This window comes from Oreochromis niloticus, linkage group LG1 (genome assembly GCF_001858045.2).
Source record: "Oreochromis niloticus isolate F11D_XX linkage group LG1, O_niloticus_UMD_NMBU, whole genome shotgun sequence".
Classification (NCBI taxonomy): Eukaryota; Metazoa; Chordata; class Actinopteri; order Cichliformes; family Cichlidae; genus Oreochromis; species Oreochromis niloticus.
This window is the reverse complement of record NC_031965.2, coordinates 29,593,621-29,617,596: the sequence shown is the minus strand read 5'-3', so window position 1 is coordinate 29,617,596 and position 23,976 is coordinate 29,593,621. Positions and strand designations below refer to the sequence as shown.

General features: G+C 39.9%; 1 protein-coding gene and 1 long non-coding RNA gene across 5 annotated transcripts in view; one reads left to right on the top strand and one right to left on the bottom strand.

Moving 5' to 3' along the window:
- The window catches only part of LOC112846950 (uncharacterized), a 43,188-nt gene extending 28,276 nt beyond the window's left edge, over nt 1-14,912 (bottom strand). Inside the window, exon 1 of the long non-coding RNA XR_003220176.1 lies at nt 14,269-14,912. This is a non-coding gene — a long non-coding RNA (uncharacterized LOC112846950). The remainder of the gene's footprint in view (nt 1-14,268) is intronic.
- shf (Src homology 2 domain containing F) overlaps nt 13,056-23,976 on the top strand; it is a 102,516-nt gene continuing 91,595 nt past the window's right edge. Inside the window, exon 1 of one of the 4 annotated variants that reach the window (XM_025907388.1) lies at nt 13,056-13,895. In XM_025907388.1, the coding sequence (XP_025763173.1) occupies nt 13,464-13,895 (432 nt within the window). In that variant the 5' untranslated portion in view covers nt 13,056-13,463. The remainder of the gene's footprint in view (nt 13,896-23,976) is intronic. The other 3 variants (XM_005447611.3, XM_005447613.3, XM_005447615.3) reach the window with 3 other exon arrangements.

Sequence of the window (23,976 nt, the reverse complement as noted above, 5' to 3'; positions counted from 1 at the left end):
CTATTGATATTAACTTTTGCTTGATAAATCTTCTAGTTTGTTTATTTTGTGAGATTATTTGTTACCCATCCTGCTTGTTTGTTAGTGAGAACACTTGACTTAGGCTTCAGTTTATCTCTTACTGTTTTAGTGTTCTTGTAATAAAATTATTTATTGATTTAATAATGGAAAATGATTGTTTATGTTTCTGCTAATTTGTATTGGATTTAAAATGAGATAAAAACACATTCATTAATATAAAGCCATAATTCTATCATCTAAATGTGTCACATTTAGCTATTCTGGCAAAAATGTATCTTTTGAAAAGGATGTCGTATTCCTTAGTTCTGTCTCAAGTACTCTATGTGTTGTTCAAGGAAAGAAAATAGTGACTTTTTACATTCCTCTCTAAAAACTTTTAAACTGCTTTTACTCACTAGTTCCTTTTATGAACTCTTTGAGCAAAGGAGAATGAGACCGTGTCAAATTTAATACAGAAGTAAGACATCTGTTTTCCAAATGTAAGAAACTGTTTGTTTTTTAAAGGATTGCAGTGATGGTGGGTGTAATGTCATTCTGCCTGTTTGTGTTCAGACAGTAAGAAATGTAATAAAATCACACGCTATGCAAGATTTTACCATCTTTTTGATCTTAGCTTAATTCACACTGGTCTGTATTATTTGTCGTGAATATTCCGTGTTGCAACAATGGCTTTTTTGTGCAGTGCATCAAAGGGATAGCAACTGGAGCCCACGATGTTATTTACATGGTGGTTCAGCTTTAGTATTTATCATTGTCAGAATAAAACAAAGACCGATGCCAAAGAGATCCCAGCATCACAGCTTTGTAATTAAATCAACACAACACATGAGCCAACCAGTTCCTCTAACACTCAGTAATTAGCAAGTGAAACAGAGTACTGAGGCTAATGCACTAATGAGACTAATGGGCAAACTGTGCAATGCACTCCCTAGAACAATGCTGCATTCGTAAGTAGTCAGTAATGTTATCTAATTAACTAAGGTCGTCCATCTACCTGAACAGTCTGCAGGAACAACCTTGATATAACCACTAAATTAAGTTCATCAGTTTATTTAAAAAATCATATTAATTTTAAGCTGTTTTGTTCTCTTTTTAAATTGATCTGAAATAGGCCGTACTCACAATCTGGAACATGTTTTATTAAAAACCAAGAATCATAGTGATCTAAAGCTAAGGAAAGATTCTGCAACATGTGTTCTCACACTGCTTTGTTTTGTTTCTATAATTGTTCACAAACTCTTATTTGCCTAGAATTAAAATGCAGTGTCTGGCAGCGTGTCTTGTCTGGAGAAGAAAAACAGTATGTTAGAAGAAGAATAAGGAAATCATCTGTGAACCTTCTTTTTATTGAGAATCATTTTGGTGGAAGTAACCATGCACAAGGACAAGGATTTCAGTGTATGTGCATGTGTGTTCATTTGTGTTCTGAATGTGAGTTGGTATATATGCCAATCAAGTATCTTCTCATGGTTGTGAATCTGCACAACCGGGTGAATGCAGAGAAAACTGTCCGCTTGAATTTTCATGCAATGCAGTGCATTTGTGCAATGCAAATGAAGTCAGTAGATCAGAAGCCCAGCAACCTGTCTGCAGAGGCCCTGACCTCTGTGAGGCATTGTCAGAGGTCTGATCAGACGAGCACACAAAGGTGAGGGTAGACATCAAAGTGGTTTATTAGCATGACCAACACACACACCGACATATGCATGCATATCCACACACTTAAAAACACCCATTATTTTTTTAGAGAAGAGGGAACAGGATGGGGTGATTAAGCCCCACTGTCCAAGTTCCTGCCTGGTTTTCATTGCTTGGAACCATTTTGTTTAACGAATGCTCAACAGTTAATGACTGTGCCTGTATAATAGTTTATGGTCGAACTATTGGGTCATGGCCCTGTAATATAACTCACAATTTATCCTTTTATATCATTTGCTTCAATTAAATATATTGTGTGTGGACAGCTCCTTTGGGGTTTTGTTTTATCACTGGATGTTAATTATGTTCACTCGAATGGGACATGACTTGTATTCTTCGGAGAGAATGATAAAACGGTGCCCTTTGTAGGAAGAAATGTATGCGGTGGTCATTGGATCACGCCTGTCCTGCATTTTTCCTGGTCACGTGTCCACCTGTGGTGTAATTGCATGGCAGCACTTTTTTCTTTTTTTGCTCTTTCAATTTTCAACAGAATGAGCAAAAGAAGAAATATATACTTGAAAATATGTCCAGCATTAAGACCTAATATATACATTTCTCTATGATATGAAAATTCTGCTGTAGTTCTGAAAGAAACACGAGGGTCATGAGATGTAGCCATGGACTGCCATGGTGCACAAGAATATTTTTAGTACACTGAACCCAGTATCCTCTATATCTCTCTCTTATACTCTCTGTCTGTCTCTCTGTTCTTCCCAGAACTTCCTCACTATGAAGACACAGACTGTTCTCTCAGGGGAGGAGCTGTCACAGGAAACAGAGAAGGTGTGCATCGCTCCATTTAGAACTCAATTTCTGTCATGCTGAAGGCAGTCAGGGTACATGCAAAATAACTCCAAGTATTTTAAGCACACTGCACAGCTGGGTTAAATAATTACCCAATACATCTTGGAGAGCTGTTTGTATAATGCAGCATCTTACAGATCATGTTATGCCAAGGCAACTTCCAAATGGCAGATATGTCTGGACACCTTTCATTTTTGTCCCAAAGGAGCCAGTTGGATTTTCAGCTGTCAACTGGGAGACTTACTTTGACCTTCTATTCTGGTAAGCATTACTTATTCAAATTCCCCAGCAGTCTTGTCCACCCATCTAGTTATTAGAACTTTAATGCAAAAAAACACCCATTCAGAGACTAGTGTGCACCCTCACTATATACCCCTATATTTTTCATTCAAAAAACTGACTTGTTTTTTCAGCTTTTCTCAGTTAAATAAGGAAAAATAAAACACAATTTAAAGAAAAAATAAGCAATTTTAACAGACTCTGTGCTGGATGTATAACCAGAATCTGTAGTGCTTAACATTTCCAGTCCATTATATAAAGTTACACTATTTTAAATTCTGGTCACAGTTCCCAGGTTTCCATAGACAGCAGATATGTCATCCTGATCCTCAGGATATGATCTGGGGGAAAAAACTGTCTGAAAGAAATCCATTAAATGGATCAAAAAATCATCTTTAATTAAAAACTGTAACAAATTTGACATGCCTGTGCCAGTGCTGAGGAAGATAAACAAATGATGAGGGAAATTAATTAGACAACTTCTTAATTTAAGGGATTAAACGACCATGGTGATTTACTGGAAATGTAGACATCAGAGCTATGAGCCGTTTTCCTGATGTACAAGGGTATCATCACTGGCAAAATTCTGCAAGTGATCATCACACACGTCTGAAATACACGGGAAAAATTGTAGCTTCCTTTGACATTGCACATACTTATGTGGAGAAAGTGTGGATTTCAAATGGCTGCTATCAGCCTAACAGGCTGAGAATTACAGCTGCACCGAGACAATAGTCAGAGAGGAAAGGAAGGGTAAGACAACCGCCCGGAGCTCTCCCGGCTTTCACAGCACATAAAGATACATCTAATAAACTACTGCTAGTTATTGCCAAGGTGGCTTCCCAGAGAAAACAAGTCTGGGTCTCTCAGTGGGAAATATATGTTTGCCTGGTGTGTGCTTTACCATAAGCTTAACACACAGACTGATTCAATTAGTGGAGAAGTTGTTACTGGAATGGTGTGCTATGTACACAACAGCTGTCATACATTTTCTTTTTTAAGAGATAAAATTATCTCAGAGTTTACATTTTAGAATAAACCCCACAAGGGAGAAATGAACCCAAAGCTAGTTGCAATACAACTCTTAACTCACAACCTCAACAGTGTCATGCAATGGTGAAGTTCATTCTACTAGATGATAGAGGTCTAAAGCACCCTCACCAAGCTGCTAGATAAGACCTATAGACGTGTTTGTTTGATCCTATTATAAAACTGCAATCGTATAAACCCAGTGGTGTTATACAGGATTTATTTTTGTTGTTGTTGTTAATTAAAAAAACATGACAACGTCTTCAGAAGTGAATTTTTCACATTGTCCTTTTCCTTTCAGCAGACTTAGAACTCCGGCTGGCTTTTTCATCCTGTCACTGAACCGTACTATCAGATGAAATGTGCCCTGGATTGTTTGGGTCAACAGTTTGAAACAGGTCAGTGCGTCTCTATAACAGGCTTTGATGCTGCCATCCATTCCAAAAACCATATGCTAATAGAACCTTTGTAAGCTCACACCAGGGATGAGCTAAAAGAAAATCTCCTCCAGAGCAAGATGAGCCTTACATTTGCATATGTTGTATATCGTTAAGTCATTTTGACATTTCACAAGTGAGAAATTAATCAGTTTTGCCACTTTGCCTCAGAGTGTGGGAACAGAAAGAGATTTTTTTCATTATATAATGCTCCCATTTATTCTTTAAAAGTCTTTAACAGACTCCCACCTGAAACGGGGGTGTGAATAGCTCTGCTTAATTGAGCAAGACTACTGAGATCACCTGTCTAATCTTCATGCCACAGGATAAAGAGTTTATCTCGGGCTATGTGTGTAATGAGGCTGCGGTTATGGGTGCCAGTGGCGAGTCATCAGCCACTGAGCATCTTGGACATCCTCCTGTCTCCCAGATTATCTAGCACACATCCATCATTTTCAGGATGCAATCATCGCTCCTAAAACACTACACCTACAGAGTCTGAGGCATCCGCTGCTGTGCGATGACAAACTGACGATGAAATTGCTTATTATTCACAGCTCTTTGATTGTCGAACATACAGCCAGTCTCTGTATTTCTTTTTAGGGGAATTCTCAAAAGTGTTTTCTGCCCCCTCGCTCGTTCTTTCCATTTTCCCCCTCAGAACATAAAAAGAAGATGAGAAGCCCATTGTCTTGTGATAATTTCCCATGGGTGAAGCCCATTGAGTGTTACTGAGCTGTGTCTAATTTGTCCAAGAAGGTGTTAGAGAGGTACTCAAGAATGCTGGATGCTCGTGTTTAGTGGAATGTGAAAGCTCAGAGCAGATACCTTCACCATCTGCAGTTCACCACAACACGGGCATTTCTGCATGTAAACAGAAAACTGTGTCTCTCAGTGCTTGACAAACAGTTATTATGCCCACGGAGGGCACAAAAATATGTTTTGTACACCCCTCGAAAAAAAATGAAAAGGGCTGCAGAGATCTGTCTGAAAATTCACCAAAAAAGTTCAACAACCATGTTTGTTGAATCAATATGCAATTAGAAGGCAAACAGGTTATTGATAAACTAAAGATTAGGGCAGCAAACCAAGCGCAACATTAAAACACAATGCAGGGATCAATAATACAATCACAGTTTTATATATTTTATAGCTCATGAAGTATACTAATATAAAGAATCGTGTTATCTCAACTTTCCAGATTTCCTTAATAGTAAATGTGTTAACCTTCATCCATCAGTCTAAGTATCACTTTGGCAATTAACTCCCAAGAAACTCATCAGCAGTCTTTATCCTTACTTGATCTATTGCAGGGGATATTGATGTACAGTCAGAGAAAGGGAGGAACCTTTTCTGCTGCCTTCTGTGTCGAATACTCTGCTTAGACCGATGCATTTTAACTACATTATTATTTATATAAAAAGATGTCAGTCAGGGCAACATTTAGGGAGCAGCCATCATCAGTTCTGGCTCTGACACTGCATGAAAAACCCAATAAAGCAGTTATTAGTTTTGATACATGCACAGCCAGTCACTGCTGAAGCATTTGCATGACAATAGCAGTAATGCCAGAAGCCGCTGGGTAACATTTTTCTTGTTTTACAGCCCCTCAAAATTGCTGTACAGAGTATTTCAGTGAGAAACACCCCAGAGAGTTTCTACGATTCTCTACAGCTCTCTGCAGCTCCACTATTAAGCAAAATCCATCTTCTATGTAAGCCCTTGATCCTTGGAGGCTGTTTCACCATATACCACAAGACTGGCACTAATAGGCTGCTATGAGGCCTGCTGTTAAGATTGCCAAATTCACCTTATTGCACACCAGCCACCATTTACCTGCTCAGTTGGAGACTTTCTTTGTTGAAGAAATACATTCAGATTTATAATGAAAAAGAAAATGAGGGGAGTTGCAATGGGGGGCTATCGAATCACTCGAACCTCCAGCAAGGCAATCAATATGAGTTTAACTGTTGGGACTTATACTTTCGTAATTGTGCTTTGGAATAATTAAATCACATTCAAGCTGAAGTATCACTGACACACAGTAATAATCATTTTGCTGATACTATAACTAGGGGGCGAATTAGGAAAAATATGTAGAGGGTTGTTATTATTGGCAGGTGGAATGCTTGCATTTTTTGAAATATTATCAAAACTAATCTTGGTGCAAAAAGAGCTTTAAAATTATACAACCAATTTAAGGTTAAGTCAGTTTGATTCAGGGAGTCGTAGTAACCTAATCTTATTTTGATTAGGTCACTACTCAGTGACCCTCATCAAAATGTGTCCTAATGGTGTCCTAATCACCTCACAGCAACGTTACTGTATTCGCTGACAATGCTCTGTTTTCTGTTCTCTGTTTTTGAAGTTTCGGCCTTTCTTGTCATGTCCAAACATGGCACTGCAGACTGGCAGTGCATAATAAAGGGACAGTGAAGAGAGAAGAGCAGTACATTTTCATTCGTCAGAGGCCATTGACTGTGTCACACTGACTGAAGAGGCAGACTTGTGAACCATGCTGCTCTGATTCATCACAGTCACACACAATACACTCCCGTGAGTAACAGTGATACTAAACGACCGTCTTTCTCGTACCCAGAAAAAACGTGTAATCCCCAAGAGTGCAATCTGAATAAACATAAAAGAATGAGATGAAGAACAGATTTTTCTTCTCAGTTTTACCTGCAGAATATTTTTTATATATGCCGTGCAAATGGGAAATCCTTACTTCCAAACATACACATCATGGTTGATCCATGTCTGTTACTGTTGGCAACGACATCAATCACTCAGAATATATGTCGAATATTCTTTCTCGTTAGCAAGGCTTAGCAAGGCTTTGCACCATCCTCTTAACCAACCCATGAACACACTTGGATCCCAGTTAATAGGCAGTAAATCCTTATTTTGCATGGTATGACAGTGTGTATTTTATCAAACTGGGTGACACACTTAGCTGGGTTCAAAAGGTAACATGTCAGCTGGAGTGCTTCTCTTGCCGACAAATTGAGGGCTTCAGTGGGAGAGTGATAGGAGAATTGCTAAACCAAGGTCAGCAGAAGATTTTCCAAGGGGATTCAGTGTTGCAGCTCCTTAATAATTGACAATGCTACAACTTTCATTTTTAAATGTTATTAAATCTACAAAGACGATACACGGGGAAGTGTCCAGCGAGACATGACTGGATCAGAGGACCCCTCAAAGTTGGGAGTGCCAAAAGGGAACAGGGCTACTGCTGAGGAAGGGTCACACTCTGCCAACATCAAACATTTGAGATTAGATCTATTCCTTATCTGAGCCAGTCTGGGTATACTCTGTTTACCCTGCAATAACAGCAATACGTGATTTGTGCGAGTGTGAGGAATGAGTTTTTAGGGATACCAGAGAAATGCCTTCAATAATTCCATTAAAAAAAATAGAACTAGGCCTTCTCCATCTGGTTCTAGGTTCTAGGTCTTCAAGAAGCAAATAAACCAGTGGTTTTAGTTTGCAGCTTGAGTCATACTACATATGCAAACCAGCCTTTGAAAAATCTCACACAGTTGTTGATTTTATGTACAAGGAACATTATCAGACTCTACACACGAAAGCTCTGACAAGCTCTAGAATATGACAAATCACCACAACCTTAGGGGACTTGAATATAGTGTTTGGGAGTTAGAAAGAATAATGCTTTTCAGAAAAAGAGGTACAATGTAAAATCTGAACACTGAGCAGAAATTGTTTATGTTTTAAAATACTAATGGATATGTGTGTTTCCGTATGCAAAAAAGGTGGACTTTTTCTGCTTATTAGTGGAGACCAAGTGTTTTTTAACTGTTTACTTTATCAAAATGTTAGACTTATGGCTGAAACAGATGTAAATAGGTGGACAGGAAAGACAATGATATCACAGGCGTATAGTGAAGCACAGTATGAATGTTCAAGTCTAGAAAGCGAAATTAATTAAATGAGCCCAAATGGACCTCAAAGCTTTGTGAGATCTACTTCACAACCAAAGAAGATCAAGAAGTACTGATTGCCATAGCCATTCCTCCACAGTCATTTACCTACAACCTTAACCCATTTAACATAAATGGAAGAACATAGAACGGGTGACTGAGAAAGCCATGGAAATGTTTTCAGATTTTATCTCAGCTTATAAGGGTTGAAATGTTGTGGGTGAACTAAATACTTGGATGTATTCAAATCCTGTCTGAGGAGCTGTTAATTGTAGAGGAGAGTGCTGCAGTGGTTATCACTCGTCCTGGGTTTGAATCTTCTAGGAAGCAGCTTTATATGGGATGATGATGAGTTGGGATGTTCTCTCTGTACCTGTCTGTGGTCTCTCTGAGTTCTGCTCCACTTTCCTTAAAAATTTAAAGACTGTGGGAGGAATGAGCAGTTAGTTTCTGGCCATAGATGTGAATGGTTTTCTGCCTCTCTGTAGAGTGGTGAAACTCTGATAGACTGGGTCTACATCGTCAGCCATGACAGCTGGAATAGGCTCCAGCTCCTGTGACCCTGAAGCAGATGAGCAGGTAAGAAAAGATTTGTGACAAACGTATCTTCACCAGGAGACTCTGAGTTTTGGAAACAGTGAATTTTATACTACCCCACATTTTATAAGGTAATTCAAATGAGCTTCATCTTTAACCAGCTAAAACCTGGAGATATGGCCAGTAAGTTAATGCATCAATAGCTGTATTCAAATTATGTAATAATACTGAATAAAAACTCCTATTAATTTATTTTACTGTTAAAAATTCTATACATTCTTACTCTAGTAAAGTTTATATTGCATAATAAAGTATTTTATATTATGCTATTTGTGATTCTAATAAATGATCATATATAGTACTTCTATCCTCCTTCTCTCAGACCATAAATTGTTTTGCTTTAATTACTCAAGATGAGAGACACACACATAGCTTTAGCTAACAAGGTCAGGCTTCACTTCACTGCAACACACTGCACCTGCACCTTCACCATCAAAGCATGTTATATAAACTAAGTCAGCATGTGAATGTCTGCATACACCATATAATGTACATCCCCACCTACATCTGAGCAGATGGAGTCAAATGAGTAATTATAGTAATTATAATTATAATGCATTCAGAGCACCGGTCTGCAGCGGCCATCGTTTCTTTAACAATCAAAGATGACATACACGCTGTTGCTAAATGGGAGGCTAAAGGAGGTAGCTTTTAAGCTCCCAGTGTGCGTTCTGATTGACAGCCATGGGAAAGCAAGCAAAGCTGCACAGTCAGACTAAAGAAACGCAAAACACTGACGCACACAGAGACACAAGGGATGAAACCCCACAGAACAGCATGCATGTATTGGTGCTCTAACCTCTTCTGTATATATTTCATCACTTTTGTTCCAAACTCCATTTTTGGTTTGGGCACTGAACTTGTAGAGGTTATATCTTAAATTTCATTTTGACATTTCATAATGTAGAGTCTCTAGACATGTTATATATATACTGGATTAAAGCCTATGTTTGACTGGTGTAATGTGTTTAATACCACTAAATCTGTACCAGTGGATATCTTTGTAAAGATAGTGGATTAGCTACGTTATGTTTCTCTACTGATTCCCTACTGATTATGGTTGAAAGCAATGGTTTAACTTCAGTGTTTAACTGGTCCTCAGTAGGGCAACAGGTTATGTTAAGCATACTTTCTGTTTATCAGCAGCTGCTTCACTTCATTTTTAAACTGTTCCTGCAGTACATTCACAATGGGAGCTTCACAGTCCAACTACTGTCTTCTGCTGTCTACATGAGCAATAAGATATTGATTTTTTTTTTTTTTTGCTTGAGGATCTTGGTGATACAATTGTTGATGGACAGTAGACTTTAGTGTGTATTTAGCAAAAGAGACCTGGTGGATTTTTAAAAAACAAACAAAAAAGCAGTGGTGGTGAGAACACAGTGTATATGTGCCAGTGTGGGAGCATGAAAAAGCATGAATAAGAAAGTAAAGAGTGAGGAGCGTTTAGAAAATGCAAAGCAGAGAAAAATAAACATTACATTTATTTTTTTTTATTTATTTGTGTTTGCTACATTTATTTTAGGTGTCAGGAAGCCAACAATGGTCTTGTGTGCTACAGCACAATTTAGCATGACAACAGTGTGTTTTGCATGCAAATATGATTAGGATTCTTTTAAGCTGTTTTCATGTCATCTTGGATTTTGCTCATTACCACTGAGAAATGTATTAGTCAAACTGAACATAAACATACATATTTATATAGAGTGCTTCAGTTATTTGCTCAGCAATTTTTCACATACGGTAATTTCTTTTCAGCTGGTTTATTTCACAGATTCACAGCATAAGTGAGAAGGATTACCAGCTGCTTTTCATATGCACAGCTTAAATGCTACCAAAAACATTTTTAAAGGATTTGTGAGTAGTTATTGCTGAGCTGTTGTGATAATAAAACATGCAATTACAATAACGAAAACAGTGAGCTTAGAAGATGCTGAACTGTCTATAAAAAACTGTTGTATCTTAACACAAAACATTAAGTTAAATTAAACTCTAAAAATATAAAAATGGAGAATACGTAGCCTAGTTTCATATTTAGTTGATATGACTTTTTAAAGTTTTTCAGCCGTCACTGGGGCATTTTCTCTTCCCACATTTTCAGAGCCAGCAGATGTAAAGAGGAAAATAAACTTGTCATATGTCTTGCACTGCATATCAAACATTTGAGTTGCCAGCAGTAACTCCTGAATGCATTAATATTCACCTGGAGCAAACCTAAGCTGTCATCTTGTCTGAACTCTGTAGATGAAAATCCTGCCATGCTAACACCCCTATTACTGTCACCTCGATGAAAGGAAAGTTTGCGCCAGATCCTCTAAGTAACTTGTTTTTAATTAGTAGCACTTTGTTGATGATACTCGCAGTTCATTTAAACAGCAAATAACTTGTGCAGTATCAAATGATCACTAGAATAACAGATTCCCTTTTAGATTAAATGCATATGTGGGAATGTAGAGATCTACAGTTTAGCATATTTATCAAACACTGCTGATGTACCTGCAAATTCTGACTCAGTCCATTTCTTTGAAAGAAGGGGTTGTCACTGCTGTAAGTATGAAAGGTTTTTCTGTCTGTTCTTGTGAGAAGTATTGATATTTTTGCCAATAAACTACCAACATTTCTGACACGGTTTTAATACTATGGCTTAAGCAGGATCCTATATATCCATCCATACGTACATCAGCTTTCTCCAGCTTATTCACCAGGACTGTGGGGAGGCAGGAGCCTCAATACTATATCTTCAGAAATTAATTTTTATCAAACCCTGCTTTTGAAGGCTCCATAAGACTCTATTTGAATCCTATGAGGTGCTGGATTACAGGGTTTGCATTTTAAATAGTGTTGTTGAAGGCAGCTGGAGAAAACTGGTGAATGCATTTGCAGCAGTGGGACAAAGGATCTGTAATATGAATCAAGCCTGGCAACCTAAATGACACACCTGCTCTTGCCTAACACAGATCCTCTTAGACCTATAGGAGGAGACAGGTTATTAGCTAGCATCACTCTCTGTATTTATTACATTGGGAGTCCGGTTAAATGCAGCAGAGCAGTTAAACATGCAGTGTGTACTGTAAAGGCAAACTTGAAATATACCTGCAGCCTAAATCATTGTCTTCTTTTGTTTGAAAGACTATCTTTCCAAGAAATAAAAGAACAGTGTTGCAATAACTAAGCCTATCCCAACCTATTCCTTGTCTTTTAAAGCTTTTTTAAATGCATAATACACTAGCTGATCAGATCAATGCCCTGGTGGCAAGGTAAAATTGTCCTCGTAAAGTGCAGGGGAATTACAATGGTCAGATTTTTTTTTTTTTTTTTTTTTTTTGCAAGTCCAATGTGCAGAAATGGCAGAATTTCAGGACAGAAATAATAGATTTAGTTTTGATCTCTAGAGCATGGAGTTGTCTCTCCCAGGGGCCTGCCAGGGTTAAACTCTGATCTGCACACCATGACTTGCTCAAGGCTGTGTGTGTGGTGTTATTAAAAAGAAATATTGCTTCATAAAAACCTGCTGCGCTGCAGCCAGGACTCCCATTAATGCAGACTGTTGCTGTCTCTGGGAGGGGGAATGGGACTTTTTTTTTTCATCTGTGCTCCTATTGCAAAGGCAATTAGTGTTGTGGCCCCACAACCCTATCAGTCAAATAGATTGAAAGACACATTGGAGAGAGATGTTTACTTGTATTGTTGCTTTAAACAAATCACATCCTCTACCCGTGGATTTGTATAATGGACTTAGCAGGAAGGTACGCAATTTTAATTCAGACTCTAGCTGGTCATTTGCAATGCAGTTTGCAATTAAAACACACTGCAGTGGCCATCTGGACATGAGAGCAACGAGAATAAGCAAATGACAGTTTACCCTTGAGATCCACTGGTGAAAAAAGGTCTCCTTTTAATACTGCTTTATATGTCTGGACAACCGCACAAGAATGGGACAGGTCCTATTTATTTTAATGACTCAATTTCACTGGTAAGCTACCTCAAAGTCAACATAAACCGTTCCAACTATATGGCAGCAAGCGATTCATCAAGTATTGTCAAGGACCAGCAGTAAGTTTCAGAAACTTCCCTTTGTTATTCAACGGCTGCCTCACATCCAGAAGCTCAGACATGCCCTGCATTTACCAGAACATGTCCTCGTGGATGCCAGTAGAGAGACAAGCTAGAGATTAGACTCTTCTTGGTCAGTACACAGAGGTGCGATTGTGCTTTCGACGGTTACGATAAGCTTCCCGAAGTCCGGTAGGTGGCAGTGCAGTGTTCTCAGGTAGGGAGGGCAGGTTGTGGAGGAGTGTGGGGGGCGTGTGTTCCTCTTGCACAAGCGCTCCCATGTTGCTTAAACCTGACGTGGATCGCAGCCGAGCGCTTAGAGCGACAGCAGCGTGTGTGCGCGCGAGAGTGTGTGCGTGTGTGTGACGGGGACAGAGTTGCGGCAGAGCAGATCAGAAAGTGCCTGTAGCTATTCTTTGGCCGGCTCGCGCAGTCCTCTTCGGACTGCCAGAGTCGCACGAGACTGGCGACACGCTCCGAAGCCAGTCGGCTGGCCGCGTGTGACCCGAGAATCCCTCACTGATGACCAGACTCGGGCTGCTCTGGCACGAAAGGTGGAACTAAACTACATGAATTGATTTGAGAGCGATGAACTGGCAGCATGGCCAAGTGGTTCAAGGAGCACCTAGGATTCAAAACTACCAAAACACCACCACCGGCTCCTCCGAAACCGGACTACAGACACTGTCACACCGGTGTGCCCGGTGCGCCTGGCTTCCAACAAACAAGCTCCGGGACCACCTTTCCGAGTCCCGCTCAGCCGGACATCGTCGCTGCCTACAAACTACAAAAGGACCTGGATTTCGAGGATCCGTACACTCCAGGTGGAAATATCTCATTCCCCCCAAGCTTGAACACTGTGGGGTCACCGGATATCAAGTATGTGTCACCAAAGCACCGACTTATCAAGGTGGAAACAATCGAAAAGAGCAGCCCAGCTCCCGGCGGGGGTGTCACGGTCACCCAAGCTGTCCCTGTAGGGAGCGTTAAATCTCCTACTTCACCTCCCTCGGACCTCGACAACAAGGAGAAGGTGGGTAAAGTTTGGTCCTTTCAACCTGCCCCCAAGTCGCATACAGAGTAACAACTTTCTGCCTTCCACTAATATTTGTATGTGAACAAATCGTTTCCCTCAAAACCAAATTAGAGTTATTTCGTTTAAAACTTTACTCAAGGGAAAACGTGTGTCGTGAACATGGCACTTTACTGCTGTGAGAAATTAATCGTCACAACCGGCAGAACTTGTTATCACAATCGCACAACGGCTTTCCACCAGAATTGCGACATCAGCCCCCGTAAAATGTCTAAGCTACAACACAGAGACTGTATCCCGTATGATAAATAGCTCAGTTTGTCAGGTGATATGCCCGATTTTCATTTTAATGCAAAAATGATCTTTCGCTCACCTTTTGAGCCTTCACGTGCAGACACACTGCTGTCAGCCCATCTGTAGCTTCTTCTCGAGCAACAGTGTGATCTCGACTAGACACAGTGGCTTTAATTTAACTTTAATCTAATCTTGTTTAGCTAGACACACCAATTTAGCGAATGTTCATTGCAGTAAAGCCTGCTGTCTTAGAGGGAAATTACTTGTGATGAGTTTATGGATATATTATGCTCTAATTTGATCCTCTCCTGGCACTGCCAGCACATACTTCGCACCTTTTGCTTTTTTAACTGGCTCAGAGTGAATGTGGAGACTGACAGCCAGACAGCAGGCTGTGTCTTGGAGCATGCTGTCATGCCAGGCTTCTCAGGAATGCATGCACTGGGTTCATTTGGAGAAAGCTGAGATGTTTGGTATTAGTGGGTGTAAGGACATGTAGTTTTATGAGATTGATCCAGCTTAAGAATATTTTCAGTCTCTGCATACCTTGTTAACTGAAGCCTGTGCTCTCAACTCAGAGCACGCCTCAGTCACCTCTCTTATAACATTTTTGTGGTCCTCTTGGCTTCACCTGCATATTACTTCCTCCAGCACCTTTCACACTTGTCTTGTGACATTTGGGATGTTCAACACTTTCATTTATACTCCAGTGTGTCTGCAGCCTGCCACAAGAGTGTTGAGCAAAGGAAGTCCAGGTTTAATGACGCGCAAGAAGATTGTTACCATCCCCTGAATTTCCCATACACCCTCAACACAAAAAAACAGGAACCAAGTGAAACTCATAAAATGATATTCTGTGTCAGTGTTTGTTTTCCCACACTGTCAGCCCGTTTTCTTTTTTTCCTGTTTTTTATCAGACCTCATTAACTTGGTATGCAGGTTTGAGAATCAGGCAGCTATGTGTTATCAGAAGAAAAAGCAGGAAACGAAAATGCACAGTTTTAACCGAGGCACTGCAGCTGTTCTAGCTGATTAAAGAAATTACAGTTGTCTCTTGTTAATTGAAGCTTATTTAGATCTCCCTAATTTAGAATTACACTTGCATCTGCGCTTCACCTCTCTCCCCATATGTGCACATATGGCTTTAATGTACAGACAATTGATGGCATAGTATGGGCTAAATGCCTCACGCCGAGAAGCATGTTTGGTGTTATAGATGAGCTAAATCAGTACTGACAGCTGGTGAGCTTAAGCAGTATGTCAAGAGAAGGTTTTTAAGGCTTTCTTGTCAGGTGATGAAGTTTCAATAAAAATGTGCAGTAACGGAGAGAGGAGTGAGATGAAGTAGCAAAAATAGCCGCCAAAAAATATTACACTGTTTCACAAATCTTTCCCCCACAAAAAAACACGGGCATGGGTATGTCCCGTATATTTACTTCTCTAAATGATGGATGAGAAATTTGGAGAAAAGCCCTTGAAATGCCGTAAGCTACGCTCCTTAACTTCCTGAAAGAGCATTGTGAGGCTTTTGTGAGGATTACATTTTGTGTGGAAGCTGAGGATTTCTTTTCCGGCTGTTGCCGGCCATGGTAATTGTTTGTAAATCCTTGTTAAAGGGATTCTCCTGGTGTGGATTTTAAAAATGCTGTTAATGAAGTTGTGTGTTCCATCAATCTCTGCAGTGAGCCTAATGTTAAGAGGTTAAAGGTAGGTGGTCGTCTTTGTGAGTTCTTCGTGTTTAACAGTTTCATAGCTACTTTTCTTTAGGCACTGCATAATAATAAAAAGAAGTGTGTTTCCACCTTGTAGCACATATCCAAGCGTAGATGCCCAGTCATAGTGATAGTTATTTTTCTAGCTGCAGACTAAATGCTGACTGCTAGGAGACTCTGTAAAAAGCACACTAGTGTCTTAACAGCACTGCTCAGTTACATTGATGTTTTAATTACTTGACTCATGAATTCTAATTATATCACTGCTTGCCTAATGCCTGAAATGCCAATAGCAGAGTGGAGTGAATTTTCTGAAGTGAGAACACTGTATCTGTTCTTACAATTTCAAAGTGTCCCATTTCATCTCATAAAATTTCAAATAATCTTTTTGCGCTCACTTTGATTTGCACTTTTAATATGGAGTTTTATGCAGACTATGGCGTTTAACTCATAGATTTATATTTTCAAAGTATTGTGATGCATTTTGTTTTTAATGATGCCAAGCCCTTCATGGTACAGTGAGCTGAGAGAGATGATCAATTATCATCCTGCCTTGGAGATAATTAAAGGCCTCATCTCCCAGCTCATCGCTCTGCTCAGCACTAACTTAACTTCTCTCAAGGACACCCAAAAGTGGTGATGAGCTCCATTTGAAAATGTGTAAACAAAAGCAATAACGGAGAGCTGACAGGGTGCTCCATCCGGGTGGAGTGGTGCCTGTCATCATCGGTATCTGTCAATGCACCTGGGAAGCGGCTGTTCCATCTAACTTTGGCTCTTTTCACTGCCCGTAGTCCCTTTGATTCAGTGATCCCACAAGCCAGCTTGTATTTCTGTCTATAGAAATGAGTAGTTGGATCAGGCTTGCAGACAGTTGTTGTGCAGCCTGCAGAGGCATCTGGATAGACAGATATCCTCTATGCTTATTTTCCTTCTGTGCACCTTTTTTATAAGACCTCACTCTGAATTTCAATAGATTTTGCTGGAGGAGAAAAAGCAGTGTTATACCCTCCCAAGATTGGTAGTGTTTTTCGCATTCTTGGAGGATATAAGAACGTACTAGGTGCTGCTAGTGTCTTCCATTACCAACAGATAGTACAGCCCCCCCCCCCCTCCAAAAAAAAATGGACTTGACACTGCTTTTACTCAAGTTCCCATTAATGCGTTCCCTTGTTACTGAACTGGATTGGTGAACAGTTGTCGATAAACTAGTAAACGAGTCTGATACACAAAGATTCCTACATTTACTAGGGTTAAAATCCAATCTTATCAGCCATATGCATTAAAAATGATCAGCTCGGGAAAAGTTAATGTGCTAGTTCCTATTTTTTTAACTTTACCATGGCATTCACGTATAGCTGTTGTCTTGGGGTAAACTTTAGGGATTGTATTACTTTAAAAAGGTCGGGAATGCAAAAATATCAAACTTGGTACGAGTTCGTATACTTCTACCGACACATTTCCTTGTCTTTTGCATTAGTCAGACTGTCTGGACTGCATGCACATTACACTGCCGGTAGTGCATGTTTAATCTCTGCTCAGCTTCATTTCCCCACACCCTGAATATTTCCGCTTGGCCTTTCACCCTGGCACTCCAGACATCAGTGGAGTTGTATAAATGCATCCCACTGGCCTTTCACGGTCTCATCTCTGCCAGTGATAGGAGAAATGTCAAGCACAAACATCAATATCACCTGGGTCTGCGAGAGTGCTTTTCTTCAGGGAGCCAGAAAATGGATGAAAACATGAGAGCCCATCATGTTTTGTTATAGCTCACCTTTTACTTGCAGTTCTCTGGCTTTTTGTATCAGACGGAGGCTGGCGAGGTTGATAGCAGGCCTGACTGGTTGTCGGAGCAGTGCGGTTTGGCAGCTGTTTCTCTAGTCTTTCACAAACCTATTTGTGTTCACTCAGTTGGAAGAATATATCTTAAAGTCATGTCTTTTGTATGTTGAATTGTTGAATAAATGTAGTATAATGGAATTATTGTATAGCAGCACTAAAAAGGGATATGTGGTGTTTTGTTGTTGTTGTTTTTTTTTAAAGTATTTTTCCTCTGCTGTGACAGTTTTCTGCCCAAGTTGAAATAATCAACAGATTGGTGTGAAAGCTGTGTCGTGCTGTCTTGTGTTTTGCAGCTGCTGTTTCTCATAATCATGCTCGGTAGTTGCGGGCACATTGTGACTCACTATTTTGATAAATTGTGTTAAACTGTGTCACATAATTGAGTTTGGGTGTTGTTATGGCTTTTCTGAATCATAGCAGTGAGGACTAGACAGTGATGTTACTGGTGAGATATGCCAAGCTTGATTGTAAGAGTGTTTTTTGGCCAAATTTCCACTTTGGCCCATGTGTCCACTAAAGGGCTCAGGAATGCCTTGAATTTCCTGAGTTATGCTAAGCATCTACAGCATTTTTTTTTTTTTTAATATCATACCGTCCAATAATAAGTTTTATTTGCCCTCTGTCACAGATGTAGCCTTTCATTCCAAGCATTTTTATACTCATCGTTTCTATGCTTTATTGTTGTTGATAACAGAGCTTTACAATGCATTCCTGACCTGAACAAGAATCTTAGAAGGGCTCTGTGAACGGAAGGATGGATCACTGAGTTTAACAACTCAAATGTTTAAGCTCCACCTCTTCTGAAACAGTATGAGGTCATCTTGTTGTGGAAGATGTGAGCCATCATGTAATAGTTACTCTTTTAAAGCATGGAAAGGTTTTGCTTTTTGTCAAGATATCATTTTGGTGGAAACACAAATCCCATTTCATTTACATCATGACACTGTAATCTAACATCATTGAGTGTAATAACTAACCATGGCTAAGGTGGGTTTTTTTTTTTTTTTTTTTTTTTCCCCAGCCATCCCACCACGTGTGCATAAAAGTTGTAGGTCTTGGGAATAATGGCCCTTAGCCATTGTTTGCTCATTTTCTTTTCTCTCCAACAGGGAACCTTCCTCCCACTTTAAAGAGTCCCGATGGAGTCTGTTGTGTTTGTTGCTCGATTTGCTTTTTCCAGCTTTGCGCCGAAACATCAGTCGTATAGTTCCACCAGGTCACAATTAGCCTGCAGACTAGTGCTGCAGCTCTGGCGGCTGGGGAGTTGTAGACACATGGCTCTGTTTTGTTTAATGACAGTGTGTGTAGCTGAGTGTACAAGCAGGCAGCCCTGGTCTGCAGGCAGATCGTCACACACAGATTAAAAGGAAACAAATGAGTTTGCATGCCATCTGAGACACAAAGAGAGAATTTGCATAAAGCAGTGGCTTTTTGCAGTATTTTTGCAAGCTCACTCTAACTCTGATTTAAAAGCTATGCAAACTTCATCTGTAACCAAATAGTTCTTTTTTTGCCTTGCTGTAGAGGTCCTAGAGATGGACTGATTTGCTTTTTTTCTTTTCTTTTTTTTCCTAATCTGGTGCATGCAAGTGGCTGCTGTTGTTTTTGTGTCACACTGCAGGAGGCAGCCAGACTTCCGTCTTGCAAACAGAGCTGCCCTGTGATCTAAGTGCCCACCAGGAAGCCGAACACTTCCATTTCTTCTGAGCGGGATTCCAGACTTTTCATTTCATACATTCTTTGAATGAGAAAAGATTTGAGTAAAAAAATAGAACTGCTGTAATGCTACTCCATCATTTATGTAGACAAGATAGCATTTTACTCCTTTTGTTTCTTAAAGTTGGTTTCTGTTTATTTTATCAGCTGTTTTGGTGATAAGATTAAAGGAATAGAATTAAACCACTGTCTGAAGTTGTATGGTAGAAAATGCAGAATGGCTTGGTTGCTCCAGGATTAAGGAAGTGCTCCCTTCCTGACAGGAAGTGTTTACAACTTGGTGACATTCCCTTTTTAACTTGACAAGTTTGTGCTTGCCCCTCTTTTCTGGCTGCCTATTCTGCTTTTCCCTCTTTTAATAAAATGCTCCTGGTGGCTGTTTTTACTTGAGAATTCTGAAAGTTTCAAGTGGCAAAAGGCACATAACTTTGTGGAAACAGAGTAGTGACTGTTCCTCAACCATCCGAACATAGCCTTTCTTGCCGTTCGCTATGCTCCTTAGAGAGGTGGGAAGCCGCGTAGCAATAGCAGTGGTATGGAACTCCACCCTGTGCTAGCTCTATTGTCAGAGTGGGCAGTGTGTAGCAACCTTAGTACATCCTCACCAAGCAGAGGCAATCTGAGGCCACAGAGCTTCCAGTCTCAGTCAGCTCATCCTCACATAGCATGAAAAAATTTCTAGCTTTGTTTAACGCCACACGCCAGCAGTGCGTTTTGTTTTCCTCCCTGCTCGGTGAATCACACTTTCATAATCAAAGCTTCTTTCCCTGTGGATCCCATCGTGTTATTACATGAAGCCCTATTCTCCTGTTTGTCACTTTCTGTCTTATAGAAGCTATCATTAAAATATGGCGTTGTTTGTACATTATGGTAAAACCATCAAATGGGAGCATATTGCATTTTTCACTGCAAATGGCAGCATACTTAAACATTCAGTGGGCAGACAACTTTTTCTTTCCATCCTAAATTATTCTTATATCTTAAAACTGAGGGTTTCCATAATGCCTTTAGTGTTGAGGACAAATTGTTTGTTCACACAAGCACGGGATTATCATATTTAATGAAAATTCCTACATTCCATCACAGTACCTGAATTATTCTTGACTCTTGTGCTGCACCACTTAGTGTATGTAGCAGAAACACTGCCAATAAATCTATCACACAGGGATGGGGACAGAGAAAGGAAATTGGATTTTGTCAAGCGTGTCGTCAAGTACTTAATCTTGAATATCTGTCACATATTAAAAGCAGCGTCCCCTCTACAGGGTGCAACCCGCAGGCTTCTCTCTCCCCCCCTCCCTTCCCCTCGCTGGAGTTTTTAAGTGGCTGTGTGGAGTGCGTTTCAATGAATGGGATCCTTGGGGATAGGTTGAGGTGTTTTCTGCTAACAAACTATGCATTTATCAGGAGATCAGGAAAGTTAGATTAGGTAATTGCAGAAAAGTGGGGGTGCAGATTTAGCTCTTCATATATGTGAAATAATCCACGCTGGATACTATTTGTGGAATAGATCTGCAGGAAATGTTGTTTCCCAGGTGCAGCCTGTTTGAGCAATTCATATGAGAGACCATGTCATACAACATACTTATATCTACTTACTTCATGACCTATAAAATTGATTGTTTGGTGGCTTAAATGTCACATTGTAGCTTGTTTGGATGATTTCCGAATCTTAATTTAAACCCTTACTTTCCCCTTTTTCAAATGCCACCAAATTTTTGTCTTACACTGTCTTTCTTCTGACTTTTTCAGCTTCCCCCAACAAGTCAATACAAAAAGCCATACATTTGTTTCAATAGCAAACAATGACTGGCTTAATAATTATTATAATCACTGAGAACAAGCTTTTGTTTAAAGTTAATTTTGTGAGCACTCTACATAAAATTAGGAAAAGGCACAAGACAGCTTTAATTGGAGCGATTGTTTAAATTGCCCTATTATTGTGGTCGAGGTTGCAGTGTTCTGTGTTAAGTACAACCAAAATGAAGTGTAAAGGGTGAGAATAAGCACTGGTATTGAGTAGAGGTTCTATAGCCTACTCTCATTTGCTTTTAAAGATGCTTTTGGGGAAGGTAATAATGTCTAAAAAGAACTCTGCACTACAAAGGCAGTACTTCAAAAATTACACTATGGGATTCTGTCAATCTCCCTTATTGAATTAGGATCTGTGAGAATCCTAATCCATTTGTAAATGGGATAAGGAAGGCAAATGATTTGATACTGATGATTGGCAGTTGTCTTGGTACAGAAGTCTACTCACAGGTGGTGATGTTAAAGTGTGAAATGTGTGCTTTTCTGGGTCACTAGCAGCTGATTAGTCTTGCTGAACATAGTTAAACCTTTAGTGTAAAGGCACACGCTATACAGATATACTTATTTAAAACCTACAAACACAAATGTGTCTGCACAGGTTGCACAAATGCACACATTGAGATGGGTTTCAGCAAGGCCTTGATGACTCCCAAAATACACTAAGTGTTCGTTATCAGTCCACATTGCTCATGTGTATCAACTATCCAAGTTGATACTCATGAGCTCACAAAGAACTTCCAGAGCATCTACTCTGAGCTGAAAAAAGATAACGAGAAGGTAAAAATAACATCGTCTGTCATTTTCACTTGCTGTCGTTGTGGTTGACAGTTGTATTTCTTCCTCCGTCTTTATTTGACTGCACAGTTAATGGTGCTCTCACAGTGCCGGTGTGGGGACGATCCAGGTGTACTTGATATCTTTTACATCCCCTTCCTTTCTGACTCAACTGTTTTCTACATTGCCGGATTGTCTCTCCACTGAATTGTGACGCACGGTATCAGTTTTGCTGTTGCTGCATCTGGAAGCATTCCCATGCAAACCATGATTAACAACAGCCTAAATCACTTGTGCCAAAAGAGCCAGCTTCACCCGAGCTGGCGTGCGAAAGCCGCTCCACATGGGCAAGAGTGCAGAGATCAGAACAACATTTTAATGTGGTCTAAATCTTAACAGGGGTGGGGTGTAATAAATAAGTCAGCACCCACAATGCAGATGTCTCTGAGGACGACACGTGCAAAACTGATGGCTGTGCATGGACTGTAGTATTTTTGAGTATGCTAATAGTAGCTGCTGGTGCATTAAATGGTGCTATGAAAAGAGAATGAAAGGGGCTTCTGTTTATTTTACAACACGACTCCTGATCAGGCTATAAATGCTCTGAAGAAGTGTGGGGGGTGCTTTTATCTTGTTTCCTTCGAAGGCTCCATTTTTTTTCTTGCCTTGCTGATTTACAAGGATGAGTAGCATGTTTACTGACACTGAATTGCTGCTCTCGACTGATTCTCCAATTAGATTAAAAGCAAATCAAATGAACACACCTTGAAATAAACAGAATTTTTGTTTATTTCCACTGAAGTGCTCTTCATTGCTGCATGGACTGCAGTAGCTTGTGACTGATTGCAAAGCAGCGCCTTTAGAGCAAATATATTAATTTGATTAGGTACCCCTGCAGACTCCTAAGCAGGCCTTTAAAGGACGTACATCGCTCTTCAAAGCTTCCAAAGAGGCAAAATGCTCTAACAGCAACCATGTTTCTTAGGAAACATTTCAATAAAGTTTCATTAATGTCAGGTCTGTATGGTAGGAACTGCACTCCTGCACCGTCTCTCCTTTAGAGGCAAAGCCAGTTTTCCATCTACCTAATCTATTTGGGAGATGCAGAACCCAGCAAAGCTCAGCCTGCACAAGGGGCTTTCAATGAAATGTAACCAGATTTGTGCTTGCTTCTTAGAAACATAAAAGTATCTTATTGATGGTAACTGTGTTATGTCAACAGAGAGCCTGTGATCGCTTTTGCTTAAATAAATTGCCTTGAGGGAGTGTTTCTCACTGGTATGTTCTTTGGGGGGGAAATGTAGCCACGTTATCTTAGGATGACTGCACACACAGCATTCATCCTGTGTTTATAGACAACGATAAGGTGGGAGAGCTATCAGCAGAGGCATTTCAATGAGGTACAGCTTGCTGAGTTTGGATTTACATGAACATTTTTTTTCCACCCCACAGGAGAAAGCATACTTTATACAAGTCAGTCTCCAATAGTGTCTCCTCAGCTTTTGTCTTTTCTCCCCTCCCTCCTATATTCTTTAACTTGACTGTCCTTTAAATAGTGGCATGCTTTCCTTTTTTGTTACACCGAAGAACAAAAGAGCAACAAGAACAAAGAAGCCTTTTGAAATGCCTTAATGCAATTGACCCACTAAGCACCGACTTGTATTAGGTTATCAGTGGCTGAAATCCCTTGTGGCGTGAGACATAAATCACACACGTCAGTCCTCTTTCGTTTTTTTTCTTTCTCTCTTCTCCCTCTTTCTGCAGCCTGCTGACTTTTGTAGTAGTCATAGGGCTTTGAACCCTGACTAGCCTCTGATGCATTCAATTCTTCATGTATATATTACATTAATATCATCACTCTGCTTGCATTTATTTAACAGGAGTGGTGTTAATCCCAATTTTCCTCTTTTTTTTATGGTTAAAGTCTT